At 38.4% G+C, this 24,377-nt stretch overlaps 1 protein-coding gene across 2 annotated transcripts in view; it reads right to left on the bottom strand.

The window, feature by feature from the left end:
* Positions 1 to 24,377, bottom strand: part of LIN7A (lin-7 homolog A, crumbs cell polarity complex component) — a 48,501-nt gene that overhangs the window by 18,517 nt on the left and 5,607 nt on the right. For both annotated transcript variants that reach the window (XM_066993587.1, XM_048078858.2), the window contains exon 2: positions 11,988 to 12,106. In XM_066993587.1, coding sequence (XP_066849688.1) covers positions 11,988 to 12,106 — 119 coding nt within the window. The remainder of the gene's footprint in view (positions 1 to 11,987; positions 12,107 to 24,377) is intronic.

Below are 24,377 nucleotides of genomic sequence, written 5' to 3' on the forward strand. Positions count from 1 at the left end.
AAGGCAAGAGGCAGAAATCATTCTGTAACAATGAACAGCAGCAATTCAAAAAAACAACCAAACAAAAAAAAACCAAGACAGAGCAAACTGCAATTTAGATCTGTGAAGTAGCAGGCCCAGATAAACTATGCTGAGATTTGCAAGTGAGGAAATAACCTCTTTGAAAACGCTGGGGCTTTCTCAGCACATAAGGTAACGTATGTGTAGGAGGTAGTAATCAGCTCTGTTTCTATAGTGCCTGAAGTATCATGCTATATAAATAAAGACACAAAAGCCTTCCTTCAAGAAGTCACAACCTAAGTGCGTGCCATAGGTAAGCAGGGTAAAGGGTGGAATGAAGAAACCTGCAAAGAGATTGGCGAGTGATGTTTAGCACAGATTGACATTGTTTGGATTTAGTTTCTTTAGTTTGTCTGCCATTTTTGTTATTGTTTCAATTTGGAAGGGAATTTTATACTTTTTTGGAAGAAGTCTTTCAAGGAAAGGAACACAGGAGCCTGACAGAGTGCATAGAGGTGAGAAACAGCATGAAAATAACCAGTGCAAGAAAGACATAATTGGTTTCACTGCATTTATGCAGTCATGTCAATGGAACAGTATACCTGTGCACCCTTGCAGAGCTGAAGGTGAACTATACAAGAGAAATTATTATCTACTTACACCTCAGTATGATGCTTCTGCCATATACCCATATATCACCTGATGGGTGTGGGCCAGTCCTTGGGGCAGAAGGCTAGCTGCTTTTGTGACAGGGAGAAGTTGCAGTGCAAAGCTGCACATGGGAGCTGCTGACTTCCACTGCAGTGCCTGTGAATGCCTTGCTTCTGACAAAAAACTTCCACCTGCAGTACAAAACCATCCTATCTTTTTTCCCCTCTACTTGGTTTCAGTTTTTACCTCTTCAGGTTCTATTCTGTGTATATTTTTCCTTCCCCATAACCTCTTCCTTGTATTTTCCATTCTTAACCTAATATATTTGTATGTCTGTGGAGGTGGATGCATTAGTTCTTCTACCTGAACAGACTCCCCTAGAGCTGTATGTTAGCACTCAATTCAGATTGTAAGCCTACCATGCAAATGGACAAAGATGTTTTAAACACTACAAAGACCAGGAGAGACTCTGGTCTCCCTTAAAACTCTTGTGCACCATAAACCATGGAACCTCATTTGGTAATTTCTTCAACAATCCATAACTTTTGGTTGAACTACAGAGCCATTAGAAAGGCCTGTGAATTCAAAGCCTCCTGCTTGCTTGGGAAACTGGTCTTCTAGTCGACAGCGTTACCATTAAAATGGCTGATTTCTAGGCTAAATTTGTCCAGTTTCAAGTTATAATTGTTGGATGTAGTTAGGTCATTTTCATCTCTTTCAATAACCTTTCCTTCTCTACCAGAAGTGTTTGAGGGTATTAGTCTCATCTTGTATCTATGTCCTTTATGATAGGCTTGTCAAGACTTCAAATAACATTTGCTTTCTACAGAAAAAGCCACAAACCCATCTAACTATCCATTAAGTTGATGCCTGAACTGATGAATGCATAAAATAATGACAAAAGAGAAAAATCGAACACAGCCAGAAGAGTATGCAAGCAATACGGAAGTAAGCAGCTTACCAGACTACCCTTCCACTCTGGTAATGACTTTTTACCTCTGTAACCTTACTCAAGCTCAAAACTAATGTAACAGAGCACTGCCATTCAGCCACAAAACTGTGATAGCTCAACGAAAATGGAAAATCTCTAATGATGGTGTGTTATTTTTTAGTTTTCTCTCTCTTGAGTACCATGTGGTATTTCTAGTTTTGTGCCTGTGTTCTGCTTCTTTAAATTACCTCATGTGATAAGCATGCTCAGGAAAGCATGACTACATCTTAGAAGTGTATTTCTTCATGAGAGCTGCAGCCTCTTGCTACGATGCTGTACTAAACACAGTCACACACCCCAGTGCAGAAGACAGCAGTTCCATCAGAAAGTTTAAAGCAGGCTTATTTTCTTTTTCAGCTACCAAGTTGACTCAAACCAAATTTGTTTATATTGGCTTATTTCTGCTGATAGTTACTTTTATCTTTAGTAGTTAATAAAATATGGGGAAGTGAGTATTCTGGGTAATTGAAGAGAATGAGAATTTGACAAATTATTGGCAATCTCATAGAACCACTGGCTGTGGACACAATGTATGCACGGGACATCTGGGTAACAAGAAACTTAGATTTTTCTTAAGCACAATTATTTGAGCAAATGAATCACAAGGGCCCATTTTGTTATACGCTTATGCCACACGTTTGAAGAATTAGATGCACATATATTTACACTGTACAGTTTACATCATCTTCATTCTGACAAAAAGTCCTTTTAACGATGGACAAGCAAACGGATGACTGTGAGTACTGTGATGTTGAAAAGGTTGACAAATACCTTTGAGGGGAAGACTTGATATATTACAAGGCTTACTGGAAGTACCAAAAAGTCTATATTATGTAAGTTATCTCCTGCAGCTACCTCATTTGGACAACTTGCAGAAAAAAACACTTTGTGACAATTTCTCTATATTTATGAGCTATTTATATCTGAGAGAACATGGTCATTCAAGGTTCTGGCACTTTGAACATGGTGATATGATAAGCCTTCATTAGCCTATAAGCAGTTAGATGTTTGCATCAGGAAAACTTGGCATTTATCTTCAAAATCAAGTATCTGTATCATTTTCACAATTGTCATAACAATCCTTCTCCATGAAGTAACACTGTGTGCATGCGCCACAGGCAGTAGGGAGGATACGCCGTTAGAAAACTCAAAATTGTAAATGAGCTCAGTCTCATTTAACAAACTGAGGAGATGGGACAGTTTTAATTTCAGAATGTGTGGAAGAAATATTGCAAATGTTGGCTTTTACATTTTCATAGAGGATATTTTATTTAAAAGTTTTTTTGTTTGGGGTGCAGGGATTATGGAGAAAACTAGGTCAGTTTTATTAGAGTAAAAAAAAAAAAAAGAAACAAAACACCACAATCCAGATCTTGATGCATTATTAAGCTGTCCTTAGGCAACAGGAAAAAGAAAAAAAAAACAAACTTCACAGGGCTGAAACATTGTGAAAAATAAATGAAGAATAATCACTGTAATGGTATAGTATTTTAACTTAGAGTAGAACACTGTATGGAGGCTCCAGCTGAAATGCCAGAATACTATTTGCTCCAGCTCTTCTTTTTTTTGTTTGTGTAGCTCTCTGAAAGCTGAACAAAGTTTTGGTCCGTGAGTCCTGGCCATATGAGTGCTGTGCCTGTCCAAGAAACAACCCAACAGGGGTTACAGGCTGGGGCCAGAATCCCTTTCCTCCCTTCTGTGCTAGCAGAAGAACACAGCAGATGTACCAGCGGGAAACGCATGCTGTCACATCCTCTGCTCTGGTGTAAGCACTGACACGTAGTGGATCATCCCGCTGACACATTCCCGGTGCTGCTGTTAGGACATACAAGACCTCTCCGTGCCCTCTCTCTTTCCTTCCAACATCAGTTCTGTCTGAAAATGCCACGCTGACACTGTGAAGTCAATAGGAAGTTGCTTGGCATCCTCTTAAGAATAATGAAAAATGGACTTTCATATACAAACAGGAAATACTAGAAGCAATAAAAATATGGTTGGGTCATTTAGTTTATTTTATGTCCCTTACACACTGTTCTGTACTGGCTCAAAGTCTGGGACAGCTATGATCCGGCACCTTTGAAGACAATGCTATATGTGTCTTTGAAGTTGTAAGCTTGACAGTCACTGAACTTTAGAAAACTACTGTCGTGGAAGTCTTTTTTGCTGCTTCTACTTCTACTGCACTGGGATCAAAAGAAATAACGTGTGTCATTAGATAATTCCCATAAGGCTACTTGGAAGTGATGGGTCATCATTTAAATCTCTCTTTTAGACCTCACTAGCAGTTACTTTTGAGCTCAAAAACATGCCAAGCAACACTAAACACTCATTTCCTTCGCTTTATTCATAGGTTTGCATATGCTGTTGGGTCCGCAGTATGCAATAGCCATATTCCCAAAATTAAGGGCTTTAGCAAAGCCTTGTCAAAATCAGCACCCGGATAAAAGATGACATAACGGGAACCACTTGTGCAACTTTATCTCAAATGTTCCTGTTGAGCTGAGAAGACAAGGAGAATGAAGGAAACTGCTGATGCTTCTTGTTTTAAATACTAACAAAAATGTACCTAAATGGAGTTTTCAAATAGTTTTATAATATCTTTTCTTTTCTGAAGGCATATTGAAAAATGGAGATTGAGGAGCATTTCTCATGAGTCTCATCAACAACTTCTGTTAAGTAGAAGCGGGGGGATGCTGAGGCTCCATCAAGGCAGAAATGAGAGCTTATGCAGATGCTACAGGGGCTTCCAACAAACTGTCAGCATAAATATTCCTCGGTAGTTCACCTAGCTGCTGATTTCTCTCAAGAGGAAGAAGCAGGCTTGAGAGGAACTGCAGCAGAGGCTACACTGTTTATCTCTAAGAGCGTTATGTAATGAAATTCGATACTGCAAAAATAAACTAAAATGACAATGCGAAGAAAACGAAGATGCCGAGATGCATTGCCATCAAGCCATGAGAGTGACCTTCTGCAAGACATATGACCACAGCTCTGTATGGTACTAAGAACCACTCATCAGCACCACTCATCTAAAAGGTTTAGTAAACATGAACCAGCAACCCAGATAAACTGGAACATGGACAAGATATGTCATTGCTTTGATTTTATCTATTGCAGGACTCTTGTTGCACTCAAATATTACACTTTTATGAAAAGCACAACTAAACAAGCAGAGTGCAAATGCAAGTAGATATACAGCCATCAGCTGACTCGGAAAATTGATCTTTAATCAAAGCCAATGGGAGAAAGCACTGATTAAAGATTAGTGATATGGTATGGCCCCATATTCTGGGGTACTACATCTGTGAAATCAATGTACTTAGCTCTAGGCAGCTAAAAGAAAAAGTGACAACAGCAGCTGTTTTAAATCTCCTGCAGTGAAGTCATGGAACTCATAGGGACTTAGTAATTGCATAGAGACTTAATAATGCCTTCTCTCAGATAATGCTTGGGCTGCCTGGTAAATTCATATAATTGCCATTAATGAAGGCCATCTGCTGAGTGACAAGGTAATCATTCCAAAAGTTCTCATTCATGCCATCCAGGGCTTGCAAGCAACTGAGTAAAGCTTCAATCACTTATGGCAAAGTGGTAATTGCAACTTCATTGTTTTTCAAAATTTGTGTAATTTCTGGTTACATTCATAGTTTAAAAAAAAGCACATATTTGAACACAGTGGGGTAATTTTATATAAAAATATATTTTCTGTACTTACTGCTAACTTCAGCTTTTCAAACTGCTGAACTTTCTAAATGCCTAAATACAGCATGGTGACGTGACAAAAAACAGTCAGCCCTTGATGTTTTTTTCTGCCCTAATTTACATAGTTTACAAATCTCTTCCTCAACTCATCATTATAGATATAACACTTGTAACCAGCAGAGGGAAAGCAAAACTTGGCAAAACATGAAAGCATTACCATTTTGCCATACCATCACCTTTGAATGAAACTAAATAATACCCTTTCCAAACAGGGATGGATGCATTTAAATTATTTTTATCATTATTTTATGTGGCTTTTCATTGCTGGGATACTGGTCATGCAAAAAGGACACAATGGTGCAGCAAAAGATTCTTGCAAATGTTACCCAGCCCCAGAATTAAGGTAAACTGGACTGGTTCAGCTGACATTAGAACCTACCTCAGTATTTAAAAAAAGTAAAACACTGAAACTTTACAATTAGCAACCAGGAATGCTATTTTTAATGAAAAGCACAAACCTATTAATGTTTAAGCACGTGAAAATCTGAATGAATTTGGTCTATTTGGACAAATCCCTATTTGCTACTGCATGAATGCTACTGCCAAATTATCAGTGCAGCAATTCTAAGTAAGCCATCTGTAATACCAGAACCAGGTATCAGATTAGCCTAAGGAGAACTTTGCTTCCCAGCCAGTCTAATAGGGCATCATGCTAATATAACTATACTGCTGTTGTGACCTGAGTTACAAATCTGAGCTGACAAATCTCACTTGCTTTACTCCTATGAGTTGTCCTATTGGCCTTTTGCTTACTAATTGCCTTATTAGTAAGTCCAATATACCACTTTTGCTTAATCCTGACTAATACCACCATTTGCATGGGTAAATGTGACAGTAGGGGACCTTGGATGTCAGGTTTCATACTGAACCTATGTCACAGTTCTGTGCTGTGAATTATAGCATCTCTAGAGGTAAGTCTTTTCAATATATATGTATATGTGTAGAAGTTGCGTTTTCTATTTAAAAACTTATTTTTTTAAAGCTGTGCTTGCCCTATGGAGGTGAGAGACTGAAAGAATTCTGTTCCTCCTCCTGTAGCAAATACTCATCTCCCAGTGAAAAGAAAGAGTAACAGAGGGCAAGACTTCAACTCCGGGGCTGCCCTCACTGCCAGCCAAGAGTTTGGCCTAAGGAACCTCTATTTTTACTGGGAATGGGATTCATCAGGCAGAAAACAATGAAACTCAGCTTTCAGAGGCTAGGTTTGGGAGGTGGAAGAAATTCATTGTGTTATAAATTGAAGAAAGCAATCTCGGAATCTCTTGAAACACAACAAAACAAAGACTTTCAATGACTCCTGGAGTCCTACATTAAAATTCTAAATGGATAATTTTAATAAAAGCATGAATTAAGAGTTTTGCCTGAGTCCAGCTGACAGCATTACTGTTACATTTAGTACAGCCCTTTAAAATGGAGTAAACCAGCATACTGGATTATTTGAAGTGAACAGCCAAGGGTTCCAGGTGTCGTAAATAGTAAAGTGATAAACATAGGATGTTTAGGTTGGAAATTAGGAGAAATTTCTCCTCAGAAAGAGCAGTCGGGCATTGCCACAGGTTGCCCAGGGAGGTGGCGGAGTCACTGTCCCTGGGGATGTTCAAGGAAAGGTTGGACGTGGTGCTTAGGGACAAGGTTTAGTGGGTAATACTGGTGGCAGAGGTATAGTTGGACTAGATGATCTTGAAGGTCTTTTCCAACCTTAATGATTCTATGATAGTATTGCTAGACTCTGCCTTCACCCACTAGCACTCTTCTTCTGGTTCTTTAATACTTGCAAAAATACATATCAGGGTTAGTTACAAAAAGCACAGACAGCTTGAGAAAATGACCAGATAGTAACACATTGTGGGATTCCAGTCATTCTGATTGCTAAAGCATGAAAATGACAATCATTAATTAAAGAAAATCATTAAAGAAAATCATGCCAACTTGGCTTGCAGAACAGTATTACCTAGCATGTAGTGAAGCTATGTTTTGAATATCATAAAATATAATCAAATATATCTCAGAAGTAAGCGTGGGGGGGAATATCCAGACCTCCTCAGAAATGGGTCGGAGTTCTGCCACTGCCATGTTTTTACCTGGAAGTCACTAGTGGTCTTTACATTTTTAGGATGCTCTGTCCTTAAGATAATTTTATAGTAAGTATAAAAGTTTTAAATTACCGAAGTAGAAACCGAACTATCTTCAAAAACAACATGCTGTTCCACAGACTGTTTTCATACAAAACACACAACAGTAGAGTATTTTGTGTTGACTGTTCCTCCTTTTAAGAAATGATTGTCATTGACCCAGTCTTACAAAAGTGCTGTTGTGCAATGACCTGATATTTTGGTGGGAATCATAAGATAACAGAATAAAATAATGGCTACTGTCATGCTTCTGGCTGCCACACAGCATTTTATAAAGGCCTTCTGAACAGATTATATTTGGTATTGAGAAATGTTTCACTATTGGTATATATCAGTCAGATTTATTTTAAATAATATCCACAGAGAAATACATTTGATTTAATCTTGACATGAAAATGGAGAAGAGAAGGATGGGTAGCAGGAAAGCCAGATACTCCTGAACGTTACACTACGGTTGAACGTACAGAAATAGAAACTTCAGAAACAACCCGAAAGAAAACTTCAGCTCATAGGGAGACGCATGGGCTTATCAACCTGTATCATTACTCTCCTGGCATTTCAGTACTGATTACCAAGTGTTAACAGTAAATAAAATTCTCATAATCTCTTAAGGCATGCCACATTTTCTGTTGATGATTTAGTGTGTTTTGCTCAATTGTTTAGTCTAACTTCTGTGCCTACAGCTCTCTTCATGGTTTATTGCCATACCAGAAGTTCATCTTATTTTACAGTTCACCTAACTTCCTTTTCACTGACTTACAACAATTAAAGTCACTTTATCAATTCAGGTTGCCTAGTTTTGTTTTTTTTTTTTTTATTGTTGTTGTTCTACATGAATATACCTTCTTAGTATTTCAGTTATGCATTCGCTCTTTGTGCCTTGCAGTTCATCTCTTTTAGTAATCCCCCAGGAATCAGAAGAATACAACACAGCAACAACTCTGAATAAATAGCAAAAACACATGGAAGAAAGGACTTTATAGTACAGTGGATGAGATTCATGCATCTTTTGCTGGGTGACAAGGCTATAGAAGCTTAATTAATTTTCATGCAGCTGGAGAGCTTTTGAAACAAATAATTTTAAAATGCAATTACAATTTTTCTCAAAATTCAATTTCCCTGTGACCAAACTTGGGTTACCTTGTCTTCTGGACTATGTGGTACAGCTAGGGATCTTCAGACAAAAAAGGAAATACTGAGGCCATTACATACTTCAGTTATTTCCATTATTTCCAGAGCTAATACGAATTCCTTCCTAGTGCCAGACAGAATATTTCAGTTGCTGGTACTTATATTTAGCTAATTGAGAACCATTAATCACCATTTCCTGACATAGTATCCTAGAAAAATGCCAAAGTACTTCTATTTAAATTTCATTCACTCAGACGCATTAAAAATATTTTATTTCTATGAGATATTAGTTTGGGGATTTGAATTTGTGGGTTGATTTACCAAATAAGTTCCCATAAATACAATTCATTAGAGCTATTTAATAGATTCCCACATATTAGACTGGAATGTATATCATTAATAAAGTATCTCATACTTTTAAAGGCTAATTGATCATAAAGGTGACCTACTGTTTCTGCAGTTAAATAATTCCTAGTTATAGAGGGACGAGTCACAGCCAATCAATATTGCGTGGATTATAATTTATCTTCAATCATTTCATCTGCACTCAGTACAACATTAAGTCTCTTTGGGACATCCTTTAACAGTCAAACTCACTGGATAGTTAAGTGTCCATAATTTCTTAGACTGGAAAAGAAAATGTTTATTTTCCTAAGCTCGCTTATTATGGAATTTATAGGACTACAGGCATCTGCCTTAACCTGCTTTATTAGATTTTCTGATGAAAGAAAGTTAGGCTCAGACCTTGCATTATATAATGTACACACCACAATGCAAATCTGAATCTCAGCATATATTTAATAAGCAGCCTCTTCCAGAATTTGCATACTAATACACAGCCTGCCACTGCTCCTCATTCCATTTCAATTACTCCTACCTACTGCTGACACCCTGCCTACTGCACTGCTTTCACCAGGAAGGCTTCTGTGCTCCTCAACTTTTCACATTACTTCCTGTCATACTTTCTCTTGTATGCTCAACAACTCTTCTCCCCTTCTTTTTGTAGGTGGCTAAGAGAGGGAATAAAAAGCTAGTCTCCACACTCTCACAGCTTGCACTCCGGCTAAGAGAAGATAAACAATGGGAAGGAGCATTTGCAGGGGAATTTTTGCCTATCCTCAGCTATCTCAGGCTTGAATATGCTTGGGGAAGACTGCACTCCTCAATAAAGTAGCTACTAGTCTCTCATGAACTCCAGTGCACACGAAGGACATGCAAGAAGGACATCCCTGATTAATTGCAAGGCACAAGACAAATATTCTGCAAGCCCTTCCTGCAGAGCTTGGAGATGTCTAACAATTCAACAAGGCCAAAACACTCCATGCTTTTAAACTATTATTTTTTAAATTGAAGAAATTATTTTGCTGAAATTTTCCAACATCTTTTCAACTGGCGAAAAAAAGAGTTACAGTCTAAATGGCTGCCAAAGGTAAGTAACTAAAAAGAAGAGCCACATTTTGAACAACCTTAAGTATTGCCAATACATATATGTCAATTCCTCTGCCCTCCTTGGATGAAAGGTTTTGCTATTGGACATTTTATATTGAAAATTTTCTTCTAAGAAAATATGTTTATATGTCATTCTGAATGGCTTTAATGATTTTTTGTTCTTCAATTTTGTTCTCCAATAGTGATGTATTAGATAGATAGACTATATGTATGTAATATATGCTAAATATTTAAAAACAAATAAAGGATTTTGTTTACAAAGTTGGTAAAAATGACCTAACTGCTCATTCATCATACTCAACTCTTGTGTAACACCTAGCTGCAGGCTTACCAAATTGGCCATTACCTGGCCATAAGACTCTAATAGCAATCAGATTGTCTGGCATTTGCAGGTTGTCTTTACACAACACTCTATAAAGACCTTTCATGCTATTGAGATGGTTTTGTCAAAATCCACTTTCAGTTCGCTGAACTGAGAGTGCATTTGTCTAAGCCCACTTTCCTACCTCCTAGGCTCTGTAACCGTTCCAAAAAGCTTCGTGTCTGTTTCTGTTACAAATATTTTCCAGAGATGAACGTAAATTTGTTAAGATTTAACTAATGATGCTCCAGAGATTGAAAATTCCTGTAACAATTGGAGTGCCAAACTCTGCTGTCTGAAGAAACTAACTTTTCAGTGCTCTGTGGTCAATTAAAGAAGCATTTAGTTAGTTAAATGAAAGGACTAGTCAGAGTATCAGCTTTTCAGGGTACATACTGACATTATTTATTGTCATTGAACACTATTCCCATTAAAAAGCCTTGACAACAGCCATTCATTTTAGTGGAAACCTCTCTCTGTTTCTCACATTGAAGAATATATTCCATAAAACAAAGAGCGTGATTGCATTCTGCTTATTAAACTGATGTCTGTTCTTCTCTTTCTTCCTTCCAGCCACCCAGCAGTCCACTCAATCAATGTGCTGCTGTTGCCTAGTTATCAGGAATTCAATCCTGCTGCCATTGAGGTAACATTAGATTTCCCATTGATTCAGTGTGGGAGGATTGGTTCCAGGCAGTAGATAGACAAACTGAAACAATTTCTTACAGATTTTCTGGAAAAAAAAAAAAAAAGATGTTGCCTTCAACAGGGCATTTAGAGCTGCTTCAGACAGGCAGGCTAACAATGTTCAGTTTACTAGGTAAGAAATGTGACACGAGATCTATGGTTTTTGTCTAAGAAACTTCTTTTAGAAGTATTTATAATGTAACTGCTTTAAAGATACTACTAGTAAGTGTGTAGGAAGGGAGGTGCTTCTTCTCTATCTTGCCTTGAAGAAAACAATCATTTATCTACTGCTGGGCAGAGCTTAGGAAGGACCCTGACCATGCCTTGCAGTGTAATGATCACAGTTCTTAGCAATCTAACAAAAATTTCTGACATGTGGAGCAACATCCACTGGGACCTGACCACTGACTTCAAATGCAAGATTCCTATTAGCTCCAGTTAGCTTCCACGCTCTGATTATATCTCACACCTGAGTTCAAAGAAAAGGCATTTAAGCTTGCACTGACCCAACTTGGCTTGTCCCCATGTGCTGTACAGGTTAGCACAGACCCTGAAACACAAGCAGAATACTAAAGTACTAGTTAATTACCCTTTCTCCTCAGCAAGGCTAACTGCCTCAGGCTTGATGCTGACGCAACTGTTCTGTGTCTGCTTTTCAGTAACTTCAGCTTCCTGCACGGTACAGGCAGCTACAGACACATCCCAGATCCATCATCTTATATATAAGGCACTCCTGCTTCTCCAGCACTGAAATTCAAGTGGACTTTCATTTTTAGGATAGGAATGTTACTCTGAGAAATTACTAAAAATCTCACTTCCATACCTCTCTGATAGCTGTACAAAACTCACTCTGCAGCACCTTCTTTAGGGACTGTAGCTTGTGTACTGGTACTTCTCCAGATTCTTGCAGTTTCTCCAGTAACTCAATTGCTCTTGCAACATCTGAGTAGAAAAAGAAAAGGAACACAAGTCAGTATAAACAGAGGTTGTAAATGGAACGGCGACTAATTAAGTGACTAAACAGAGCACAGTGATGGTGAATTTAAATCCACTTTAGCAATAACTATTGTACTAATCTCATGTTATACCAGCCTCAGATAGGCACCAGCACTGCAGTCCAAAGATCCAAATCCCAAAGTATAGACAAATGGTGCGTTTACTTCTACAACAAACACACACACAATGCTACATTCTCAAATGCAAAACTTTTCTGGAACAAAGCTAACAGTTCAAAGCAGCAGACCTAAAATATTTCTTACTTTTCTGCATACAAGAAAGCAGCACTGAAACATTGGGGTTTACTTTCAGAAAGTCTGAAAGAATGAGGCTGAGCCCTTATATAAGTACACTCTAACAACAATGTGCAAGAAAAGTATTTTATCTTTCCTTCTCTTAAATCTAAATATAAATTATGGATAAAGAAAATCTTCTAGAGACAAGTAAGAGTCTGCTAGTGAAGAATGAGAAGCCTGCTAATGAAGAGTAAATGAGAGTATATGAGTAAGGCTCTTGTCTAAGTCTCCAAAGACCTATGCTAAGTTTGCTGATTTGCCATGTAAAAATCCTTATTACCAACAGAATACAGAAGCGGAGGAATACCACTTTTGGTGGCCTAAATTCTTCTTAAACCTCCATGTATCGTCAAGGGCAAAATCTAGGTGTTTCTGATTAGCAGTCCAGAGGGCTTAAGTGAGTAGCCATTCAGAGTGGTGAGCAGGGCTCTGGTCCAGCTGAATACAGTCCATAACCTCACTCACAACATTTTTCATCTTTAACACCAGTTCCTAATTCACACGCTAATTAGTAAGATACATTAAAAAAAATAAAAATAAAACCACACACACACAAAAAAAAAAACACAACCAAACGAACAAAAAAACCCTGTCCATGAGATGCCCAACAATCCTTTATGGCTGGGGACACAGGAGCACAAGAAATACTAGCCTGTCTGACGGAGGCTAGCCTAATCAACAAAGAAACACATTGACTCATTAGGAGGAGTGAGCTGAGCAATATACATCCCAGTCAGCCTTCAAAATGGTAGAGCTTAATAGAGGGTTTTCTCCTCCTCTGCCATTTAATGCTACCTTGAGGCTCATCCTGTACATTTGCAGATATAGCTGAAGCTGGCAATGCTGTTGCCTTGACTGTGTGGTCATTCTCACATCTTCTGGTGTATTTTGCATAGCTGCCAGAGCCACTATTGGTGAACTGCACTACTCTACTAAAAATAGGTCTGTATCCTAGCAATTAAATGAATTTATAGTACTAAATGATAAATGAATAATTGAAGTATTTTAATTCTGTGCGTTAACTGCGCTAAAAAGAAATAAGCTCCCTCCCCCCTGCCACACTACTCCAAAACATCTACAATGACTAGATGCATCTTTGCATAATTCTCCCAGCTGATGACAAGGATTTTACTGTTTGTGACTGGGAGATTATGCTAATTGAAAGAGTTCTTACAATCCTTGGCTTGTAGCTGAGCTATACTGACCAGATGTCTTAGGCTTAAAAGACATGAGAAATTTTCTGGAAATAGAAAAAAGATGACAGTAGATGAGCTGTAATGGGAATAAAACCATAATAATGTATTTGCATTTGTAACACAATAATTATTATCCATCTGCATCAGTGTTAGGAAAAGAGAAGATGATGCCTCAAAGAATTTACAAGTAAGGTGATTTACAAAGGAGGTAAGCAACTGGTTAGCATGGTAGGGTATGCCACAGCAGCTCAACAGCCAAATAACTCCCAAGCTCTTTCACAGACCTCTGTCAAAATACATCTCTAAATATGAGAGGAAACATGACAGAAAGCCTGCAGTGTTTCTTTAAGAAGGAAGTTTCCCCTTACCAGGCTTCAGTTTACATTGCAGAGCAGTCTTGGTGCGCATGAAATTTCAGATGAAACTAAACCTAAACCCACGCTCAAAGACTGTGCCCATGCATTTACTCTAAGCTGTGCTTCAACTGCTAGTGGGCATCCAGTCCATGTCAGTGGGCCACAGCCAGTCTGAAATAACCTCTCCATACAACACATGCAATGCGGGCATGCGGTCCTCAGCACCACCTGCTCTACTTTGCTGATCTTCCCATTTTTCCACTGCACACTATTTGCTAGCAGCCAGTGTCATTCATAAGGGGTCATCTGAGACCCCCGAGACCTTGGTGTGATAGGAAATAGGCTGTATTTCCTTCCTGTAATAACCCTAAAGAGAAGCTTAAGGAACACTTAAAAAATGAAATTGCTCAAAGCACAAAAACTTAAGTGCAGCAAAGGCTTTTTGCTGATCCTTTATACAAGGTGAGTTCCAGCTAAAACTGAAGTTAAGAGCTTACTCAAAGAAGTGATGCCACTGGCAATGAGGCAGATTTCAAAGTCACATTGAAGGAAAAGCATATAGCAGGGAATCCACCCCTGGTGAAGTCAGATAGATCACTGCCATATGTTTCAGAAGTACTGGTATTCACCTGCTGGGATATTTTTCTTGTCCCAAACCCTCCTTTGATTACAAATGTAATCAGCTTTGCTTGCAAAAGTTACCATCAAGTAATTGTTCTTAACTACCATTTTCTTACATACTTGTGGAAAGCACAAATTTATGAAAAGTGTGGGTGTAAGAAGTACTCCAGGAATTATGTTAAAAACAGTTAAATTTCATGTAAATAAAATACTCTTGCTTTTCATTTCTGATTTGTCCTTTCTTTAATCAAAGGTATTTTTGAAACAACAGAAAATGATTTCTTGCCTACTCTTACAAGTGCATTATAAAATATGAACTCCATTATATTAATATTACGCTGATGGTAATGACACTGAGATCCATCCTCATTTCCCATATTTACATCCCTCATAAATTATCAGGAATTTTGAGTAATGATGTGGGTAGAATTATTCCTCTGTATTCCATGATGCGTACACTTTGAAAGGAATATGCACTTATTTGCCCTCTTTTTATATCCAATTCTCTTTTCTTATTATTTTTCACCTCTTTCTTCTTACTTCCTCCTACGTACACACAACTCCTTTCTTTCCCATTCTGCTTAACATTCACTTCCCTTTTTGTCTTCTCATCGTGATGCTTGCCTACAGCCTTTCAGGAAATAATAACGTTTCAGTGTGGTGGGTCACGTTATCAGTGAAACACAGAGAAGGCAGGGGGCTGTGGGTGGAACACATTTTATCAAGTGTGCTCATCAAAAGAAAAGCATGGCTCTCAGAAAAAAAAAATCTCATTTCAAGTGTTCTTTCTGTTTTCATTTGAATGAAGTTTCATTTGCAATGCTAGTGGGACAGAAGCAGGAGGTTACTATATAGGCATTATGAAAGAGAAGTATCACTAGAACATAGAACCAGCAAGATACGGTACTGTGATACAAGAGGAACATTTCCATGCAATACTAAATTAATTCTGAACATATAGAAATATATCACAGTCCAACTGATAAAAAGGTCTTCCTGCCTAGTTATCACTTTTTTCTTCATGCTTTTGTTCTGGCATTACATACTGTTTTCACTAGCTGATTTTGTTCACATAGCTAAGCAATAAACAACGTAGACTGATCTGTTTAATTAGCTGGATGTTTTGAAAAGTAAATGTTATTTCCAATGTTTTGCAATCCAGCTTTTACGACTTGATAATTACGAATCCATGCACTACAGAAAAAATCCTGGCTGGTCTCCACTTGGTGGTCCTTCCGCAGGACTGTTAGCTTTGGGCAGATGAGATCCAGCATTCTGTGAAAGTTGTCCAGACTGCTGGTATATTTTGTGAAGGCTTTAAGTTTGTTTCAGTTTCACCGAATCATAGAATCATTCAGGTTGGAAAAGACCTCTAAGATCATCTAGTCCAACCTTTATTTAGTCAGATACGTTACACATTACTAGGAAAAAACATAGAAAATGATTTTAGTTTGTTAAATGCTCCCCATCTAATACCAGAGTGATTCTTCAAAAAGAACGTGCTTGCATGCTTTGTAATGCAAAATATGGAAACTGGTGTGTATCTACCAGTGTCCATCCTTCCTCTCGTGCTCCTCCTCTGTGAGCACGTCAAATGTCAGTACGCAGTCCTTAAAATAAATATATTATCCTCTGACTCAAGGGACAATTAAGCAGAAAATAGTATGTTCTATAATACTAGCTTGGGTTCAAACAGTAATTACTTAGAAACATAGTATTTCTGTACTCTGATAAATATTCTAGAATCATATTGTTGGGTTGCTCCTGAAGCAAAAAAAAATGGTGATCACTTGTTTGTTAACAAGACATGAGGAAACAGACTTCTCACATTCTCGAGGTCATTCTACTGCCTCATTCATGTTAATTGTGGAGAACTTCAATGAGTTAGTATGCCAGTTATTACGAAAAGTAAATGTGCTGAATAAACACCATGCTTTGGTACCTCACAAATTGACAGCAAGGACACTCAGCAAACCTTCGATACATTCACTAACTTCACTGTGGCATAACAAAAAAATAATCCTGGCAATTTTCAAGCTATATACCGTTGTATCCAAAGACCCTTAATTAGGCTGAGGGTGAAGAATTTGCATGACATAACAGGTCTTTATAATTGTCAGTTTTTGTTCCTCCAATGCTTTTGTTAAGGTTTAGTTGTTCCTTTACAGCTCATGAAAACATATGCCCAAATTTTGTTATTCTGTCAATTTTTTATCATCATTTCCAAAGCCTACATAGGATGCTTATATTTAGCAAACTTGTTCAAATACCATCAAATGACAGTAGGTGATCAATGGTCAGGCAATTAGAATTCCACAGTGATTACCAAAGTTCATTCATGATTCATAGCCAGTAGCCTTAATGCATTATATCAGACTCTCTATCTCTGTGACTTCTTCGTTAAAGCACAAGGCTTTAGAAAATTTCCAGCATGTATCTTTTGAAAATTTTCTGTATTACCAGAGCTCTGCTGTCAGTTGCTGCTTTGCATAACGTGACAATTCCCACCCTGGCGTCAAAGAGCAGACTGCCCCACGTCCCTTCATTTAGCTCTTTGGTTCCTTGCTAACGACACAGTGCTCTCCTGAAATACAACAACTTAATACTTTTAATCCAACCTAGAGAGTTCAGGAAAACTGAGGCAGAAAGCAGACTTTTTTGCCAATTTGAGTTGCTGTGTTTGTCTTGCCCAGAATTTCATGGCAATCAGTAAGCGTAGAGGCGTACTTCACCATGGTAAATCAGAGTCGATGTGCAGGGAGCAAAAAGCTAAGCTGTTAGGATACAGCAATATTATTCAGCACTTGATCGTGTATATCTGTGAGGTCTGCTCAAATTAATTACAGCAAGAATAATAATATCAGTGCATTCGTACTCAAGTTTAGATGACATGGGTAGCAGTTAGAGATTTACTGCAGTGTCACTTCATACTCCTGTGGTTAAACATCCCTATGAAAGCACAAATAAATGTAACAAAGCACAACCAAACAGAGCTCTCATGATTCATCTGGTGGTGAGGGTTTCAACTCACCACACTTCTGACGCAGACATCTACAGCTCAGCTTCTCACCCTAGACTGTCGCTACTTTTGATGAAGAAAAACAGACACTTTCAGGCTACAATTCATCTGGCCTAATTTAGATGAGATGAATCATGCTCTGGGAGTGCCTGTTCTCTTTGTTGACTATAAAGGGAGAATAGATGATTAGCTCAGATGTACATGCCTACATCCTACATATTAAATGGTATGATGAAGCCCACTCTTATTATCCAGATACATTGTGAACGACTCAAGCAAATTTACCCCCATGTGGTCCGGGTGACACCATACTTGAGAACAGCCACATTTGACAAGAACAGTGTTGTCAGCAGGCAGGCCAATATGCACGTTAGTTAAAGCTTTTAAAAATGTCTTAATCAAAGATTTTATTGATTTTTTTTTCTTGATGTATCAACCATGAAATAAGATTGAGCACACTTGCGTGTGTCTCATTTTGCCTGATGTGATGTGACTGCTCCCTGGGACACAGGTGAAATTTCCCTACGGGTTCCTACATACATTGCTCCACTGCCTCGGTCACAGAAGCATAGAATCATTCAGGTTGGAAAAGACCTCCAAGATCAAGTCCAAGTGCCAACCTAGCACGTTCATTTTCTGTGGCCACTCATCAGACTCTGTTTGGGTCTATGTATATCTATTTCTGTATGTCTGTGCTACACGCAGGCTTTGTCTGGCTCTAGCTCCTCAGACACGCCACAGCCACACAAGTCCTCAGCTTCACTTGGTCTCCCAGAAGTAAAGCCCGTGACCCAGCTGCTGCACGCCCCAAGGCAGTGCTAAGCACCACGAGACTTCCCAGCAGCTTTGGCAGGAGCACCTGAATATGACAGTAAACGTCTGAAATGTTTTGCAAAATAACTTATAGAAAGGACAGAGTTTATTTGCAGGGAAAGCAGAGTCACCTTTAATCCAAAATACAGACAGAAACTGTGTGGAGATCTCTCCGTCCAGCATCCTCAGCACTACGGAAGACCCTTACGGTTCTCTTCAGCAATTTCAGTCACTTTCGCTGTTGCAGGCATACTGCCTTAAATACTGCCATTTCAGGCATGCTGCTCCTGAATACTCTGCTTAGCTTGTTCAAATTGAACACTCAGAAGGTTCCTTTAAATGAAAAAATATGCTCCTTTATGTTCTCTGAACCTCACAATGTCTACAATGACCAAGTAATCTTCCCTGCTCTCTAACTCCTAAGTTTTAACTAGTGATTTCCATTCTTCAGCTAGGGATTTTTCATAGCCTTAAACTACCACGAAGGCCAACTGGGAGAAATGCATTTGCTTCACCTTGGTCGATCATCTTAGCCTATTCATTACTGTATAAGGGTAAAGCCATTCCTCAAACTGTTTGAGATTGTTAGATGCTTTGAGAGAGTGGCTTGGTACTGTCACATTCCCACTACTGTTTTTTAAAGGAATAATAATAAATAATGAAACAGAAAAACTTGAATTAACAGGTAATTGAAGATTGTTTCAAGATGATGAGTTTCACTGGCTTAGTTCTAGGCCAGAAGAGCAATAATACAACTCAGAATTTTCAAAGATGGGGATATAAAACTAACCTTAAAACTGAACAATTTTAAAACAGTGATGTAATTTTTATTCTTCCAAATTATTAGTTTCACTACTATTTCTAAAGCAAGGCAGGTGACGAGGTGCATAAATGTGAGTTTGAAGATTTCCACCAGATGATTTTACCATCTGTGAGTAACTAAGACATTACAGATACACCAGCCCTTTACATTTGACAGCACCCACTACTTTTGTATAGAAGGCATTCAACACAGCAGCAGTATGAAAACAAGTTCCCACATTATCCTTCAAGAGAGAGGGTTAAAAAATAAAGCTGAAAATGCAAAGAATAGAGAAGAACTGAAAACACTGATATTTTCTAACACAGTACTTAAAAAAGAATGCCGTGATTTTTTCCCCTGCATTAGCTATGGAGAAAAGAGAAGGGAGGGTAAAATTTCTTTTATTTTTTTTCTCTGTATATAGATTCAATTTTACATCGTTCAATCATGCCTGCTCTTTGTGATCAGAACTATGATTTATAGCTAGCCACTAACTGCTGAATAGAACAGATGAGACATGATTCTGGTGATTTTTCTGACTAGGGACAGTTAGCTATGAATATGACACAAAAAGAAAAAGGTTTGTTAGACTTTGAAAAAAAATAATTTTGTATTGAAGTAAATATATGTTGTATATATTTTGAATATATGTGTACATATTAATTCATTAAGTAAAATAATTAAACCCTCGTTTCCTGCAGGAAGCATATGTAAATATTTCTTAAGAAAAAAAAAAGTAACAGTGTTTAAAGCAGTTGTTTGCCTACCCAAAAGTGTAAAATAGTGTTCTATCTTGGCTTCCTGAAACTATGAAATAATGGCAAAAAAGAGCCCTCCGAAGCAAAGCTATAAATCCCTGAGAAATTGTGAAATTCAGTAGGGTAAGGACCTGGCTGTAATGAAATAAGTTCTTGCAAGTTGAACTTTGCGAAAGTAGGAAAACTGTATATTCTCTCCTGTAGCCATTAATATCTTGTAAAGAGATGCCTTGATAACTCTACCAGTCTCAGCGGTCTCCTGATCACATCACTTGGTTTTAGGAGAACAGCTCAGCAGAACCACCCTCATGCTGGAGTGAAATTGTTTTAAACACCAGGCAGAAGTACGCTGGACACCTTGCTGAAACTGCAAATGTCAACACTTTACAGGTTCTGATCCCAGATTAAAAAAAAAATAAAAGGCTGCTACATTAAAATACCCCAAGGAAGGGTCCTTAATAGAAACTTAATAGAATGCTTGCTTTTGTGTTTTAGTCTGCAAGCATACAGAGAAAACCATTACAATGAGTGAAGGAATTAAATGTTTGACTAACCTAGAGAAGCAGAAAACAGAAACAATTACAATGAATGGGCTTGTGTGAACAAAGAAAAACAGGATGAAAAACAACTCTATTTCTAACTGTCATATACTTTTCTCTTAGCTGAATTCCATTCTCTCACTCCCCTCCCTACGCAAAAGCATGTATTTACGTGTCCTACGTGCGCACTGCAAAACAAAAGCATTGGCCATATGGGCAACCTCATGCGTTACCCACACGGATGCTTGCAGCCTGTCTTTAGTTTGCAGCTGAGAGATTTTTGTTGGCAGGGAAGCCGACAGGAAGAGGGGAAAAAGGCACCAAGAGGTGTCTCACAAAGGGAGGCAAGGTTAACTTAGGGATGCTAATTCTCTGTCACAACAGGCACCGCGTTGGAGCCAAGGCAGTCGCTCCCAGCCTCCTCCCTGCTCATGTGCCATTACCAGAGTCTCCTGCTGCCTCTCCTCAGTTCTTACCTCGCCAGCTAATCTTAACCTTACATCTTTTTCTGTTATTACCAGGAAGATGGCTGTGGGCTACTGGCAGTTGCACCTAGCAGCAATGCAAATCATCACTGTAAGTCGAGCATCATGATTTTATCTTGCATTATTTGGTATGTTTTCTTAGGTGGTTTGAGATGACAGCAAAAAGATGACATTTGTGCAATACAGTGGATGCAATGCAGTCATTAAAGACACACACCTAACACAACTTTCCCTGTAGGGTCAGGTAACAAGAAGAAAGTTAATATTCTCTCTTCAATTTTAGTGGATTTAAGGATATTACTTCTTGCAGATCGAATCCCTCTGGTAGCTGGCTACAGCCTAGTCATTTCTCAGAAAAGGGAAAAAAAACTTTCCTTGAAGATGTGTATGCGAAAAGCTACAACAGCAGAAGGCAGTATAAATAAAATCCTTTGGCAGTACAACTAGGTGGTACAGACATGCTGCTGGTAGATCTCAACAACTGCTCACTGCTAACTTTCAGCTCTGAGGTGGCTATGACCTCAGAAGAAAGCCATGACTATCTTGAATTGCTGCTGCAAGTTACGCACAAAACTTTGAAACAGAAAACCCCTGTGAGAAAGAGAGCTCGTGGCCACCTTTGTAGTGCCGTTGTTTGGTGTTGTATGTGTGCTACAATGCTGAGAACAGGAGCAGGGAACTGGAACTCATCTCAGGTTGCAGCCTGATTTCACAAGGTAAGTTATCTGCCTAAGATACAAGGAGCACACCTGGCATCTTTTGACATGGCTATACTGTTAGGAAGCAAAAGACACTGTATAAATGAGCCTAAGTTCCACCATCGGATTACAAGACTATCAGGCTACAGAGGGGACCAGACGTACAACCACCTCTTTTTCCAAAGAGTGCTTCATGGATTTTAAAAGTCATCATGCCCTCTTAAAGTTTCTCTGGTCTGGCTCTGTATAACAAAGAACAGATACGCTATCCTTTTATTCCTGTGATGATTCAGTAAACAGCATTTGACAGAAACACTACTGCCAAATCTACTGAAAAGTGAAGAGATTATGGTAAATAAATTTCTGAGGGTTAAAACTGCTGCTGATGGCAACAGTGATCCACCTAAGCTATTTCAAGTACACTCTTTCCCAATACTTAACTGGTTCCAGAGGGACTGCTATCTTATGGTCTAGGAGATTTATTATTTTTCAGAAAACAAGGTTGAAAAAGAAAATTAAAGAGTTAGTGAAATTGGAGGATTAGTGCTTAAACTTGGGCTCTCATTAAAAAGAACCAGTAAAAATGTAATTTAGGTTAAGAAGAAATAAATTAAGAGTCTATTTTGGGCCCCATTCTTCCGTATTCGATTATCCATGTTTACACAGAAACAATTAAAATCAATGCTTTGATGCTCTGTGTATTCATGGATACTTCATTGTCCTATCTTTTAAATTGTAACAATTCTCCAATCTCTTCTGGAAATCAACTTTTCTACTATATATATTTTAACTATTACTAGTAAAATAGCACTAAGGTAATAACTCATTATGAGAAGCATTTCCTGGTGACTTAGTGGAATTTTATTTGAGAAATTCGGGGTTTATTTAACCATTCTGTTTTGGACCACAGAAAATCACATTCTCAAATATATACATACATCTCCTGTATTTAACTTATCTGAGACCTGAGCTTGTGGTTTAAATACTCATTATTAAAATAAAACTGCTAGTATGCAAATGTGCATTTCTGAATCAAATCATCTTATCTGAATAGAGAATTAACCATTAAATGTTTCTCATTCAGAGGGTAACTCTCCAGCAAATATCACAAAAGAAGATTAAGCTGACTTAGATTAACTTTGAAAATCCTTGGATTTATACATACGTGCAGTTTCCAGCACATTAGTATTATTTTTAAATGTCAAAAATACATCATGTGAAACAAATTAATTGTGCATGATGGAAAGCAGATTTACAAATTTACAGTTAAGTGCTCTCAAAATGCTATCTATCTGCCTTTCCTTGGTTTCCTCTTAAATCCTCAACTTTTAATTATTAGTGCTTCTGAGTAAGAAAAATCAATAGTTCTACACAATTCATATTTCAGATTCTATAGCTTTACCTACAAGAACCTCGTTTTGTATCAGAATGACACAAGTCACCAAAAGCTTGTATTTCTTTTTTTGCATGCGCGTGACTGTCATCCATGTTAAGGAGAGATGTGAATATATGTGTTCTGAAATGGGGAACAAAAAGGACAAATTATCCTTGGCACAAAGCTGATGACTTCAGTAATTTGTCACTTTTTTTTAATTTTCTCTGTGATAACATCATCAGAAGAGTCCAACTGAAGCTTCAGGATGGAATTAAGCAAATTGTTTACTAACAATCACATTAAGAGGTTAATCCTTTTTTCATTAGTTACACAAATGTCTCCCGGACATCAGCATGTAACTGAAGTGTGTAGAATCCAGCATATGGATATTATTTACAAAAACAGATCTTTCCTTTTCAACATTATCTATAGACAGAGAGTATACACTTACTACACACACACACAAAAAAAAAAAAAAACAGCATCCCGTGTTCTTTCTGATCATTAACATTCTCATCTTGCAACCTGCTGCAAATGGTGAATCCCACACCCACCCAGGGGCTTGTCACAGGCTCCATCCACTTCACCAAGCTTCAGGAGCAAGCCCCTTCTGGAGCACAAGCAGAAGAATGTACACGTACTAGTTGTGTTTACCACTTTGTTCTATGCAGGATAAATTCAGGTAGGTTACAATGATTATTTTATTGCTACCATCTCCAAAAATTTTTTTCAGCCTGACAGACCAGAGGGAACGGTAGGAACAGCTGCTCTCACAGAGCTGTCTCTCAAAAATTCCCTGACTTTGAACACAGCTTCTGATCAGTTGCATGTTTCTGAAGTAAACACGATTGGAAATTTAAGATATTTCTCCTCTACGCCCCACAAAGGTGGCCTAGTGTTAAGAACACCACTACTTTTTGGAAGACACTTCCGTGTCCACGTAGTGCCAGCCATGAAGGTGCAGCTCTCTGAAAGAAAGGCAGCGCCGGAGGGCCGCCGTGCCTGGTGCACGCAGATGATGCAATGAACTTTGATTCATTTCCATCCCCTGCGACCACGCTCAGTTCCAACATCCACATCATCGCGAGCTGCTTCAGGCCCGAGGACAGAGCCCTGTCCCTCAGCGCGCGGCCGGCTGAACCCGAGCCACCTCGTGAGGCAGAGCTCCCCTTGCCACAGCGAACCCTGGCACCTCTTCCAGTTCAAGCTTCTACTGCCAGAGGTGTTTAAGTTGTACGTCAGCATTTAACTTTTCAAAC

Source organism: Anser cygnoides, chromosome 1, assembly GCF_040182565.1.
Source record: "Anser cygnoides isolate HZ-2024a breed goose chromosome 1, Taihu_goose_T2T_genome, whole genome shotgun sequence".
Taxonomy (NCBI): Eukaryota; Metazoa; Chordata; class Aves; order Anseriformes; family Anatidae; genus Anser; species Anser cygnoides.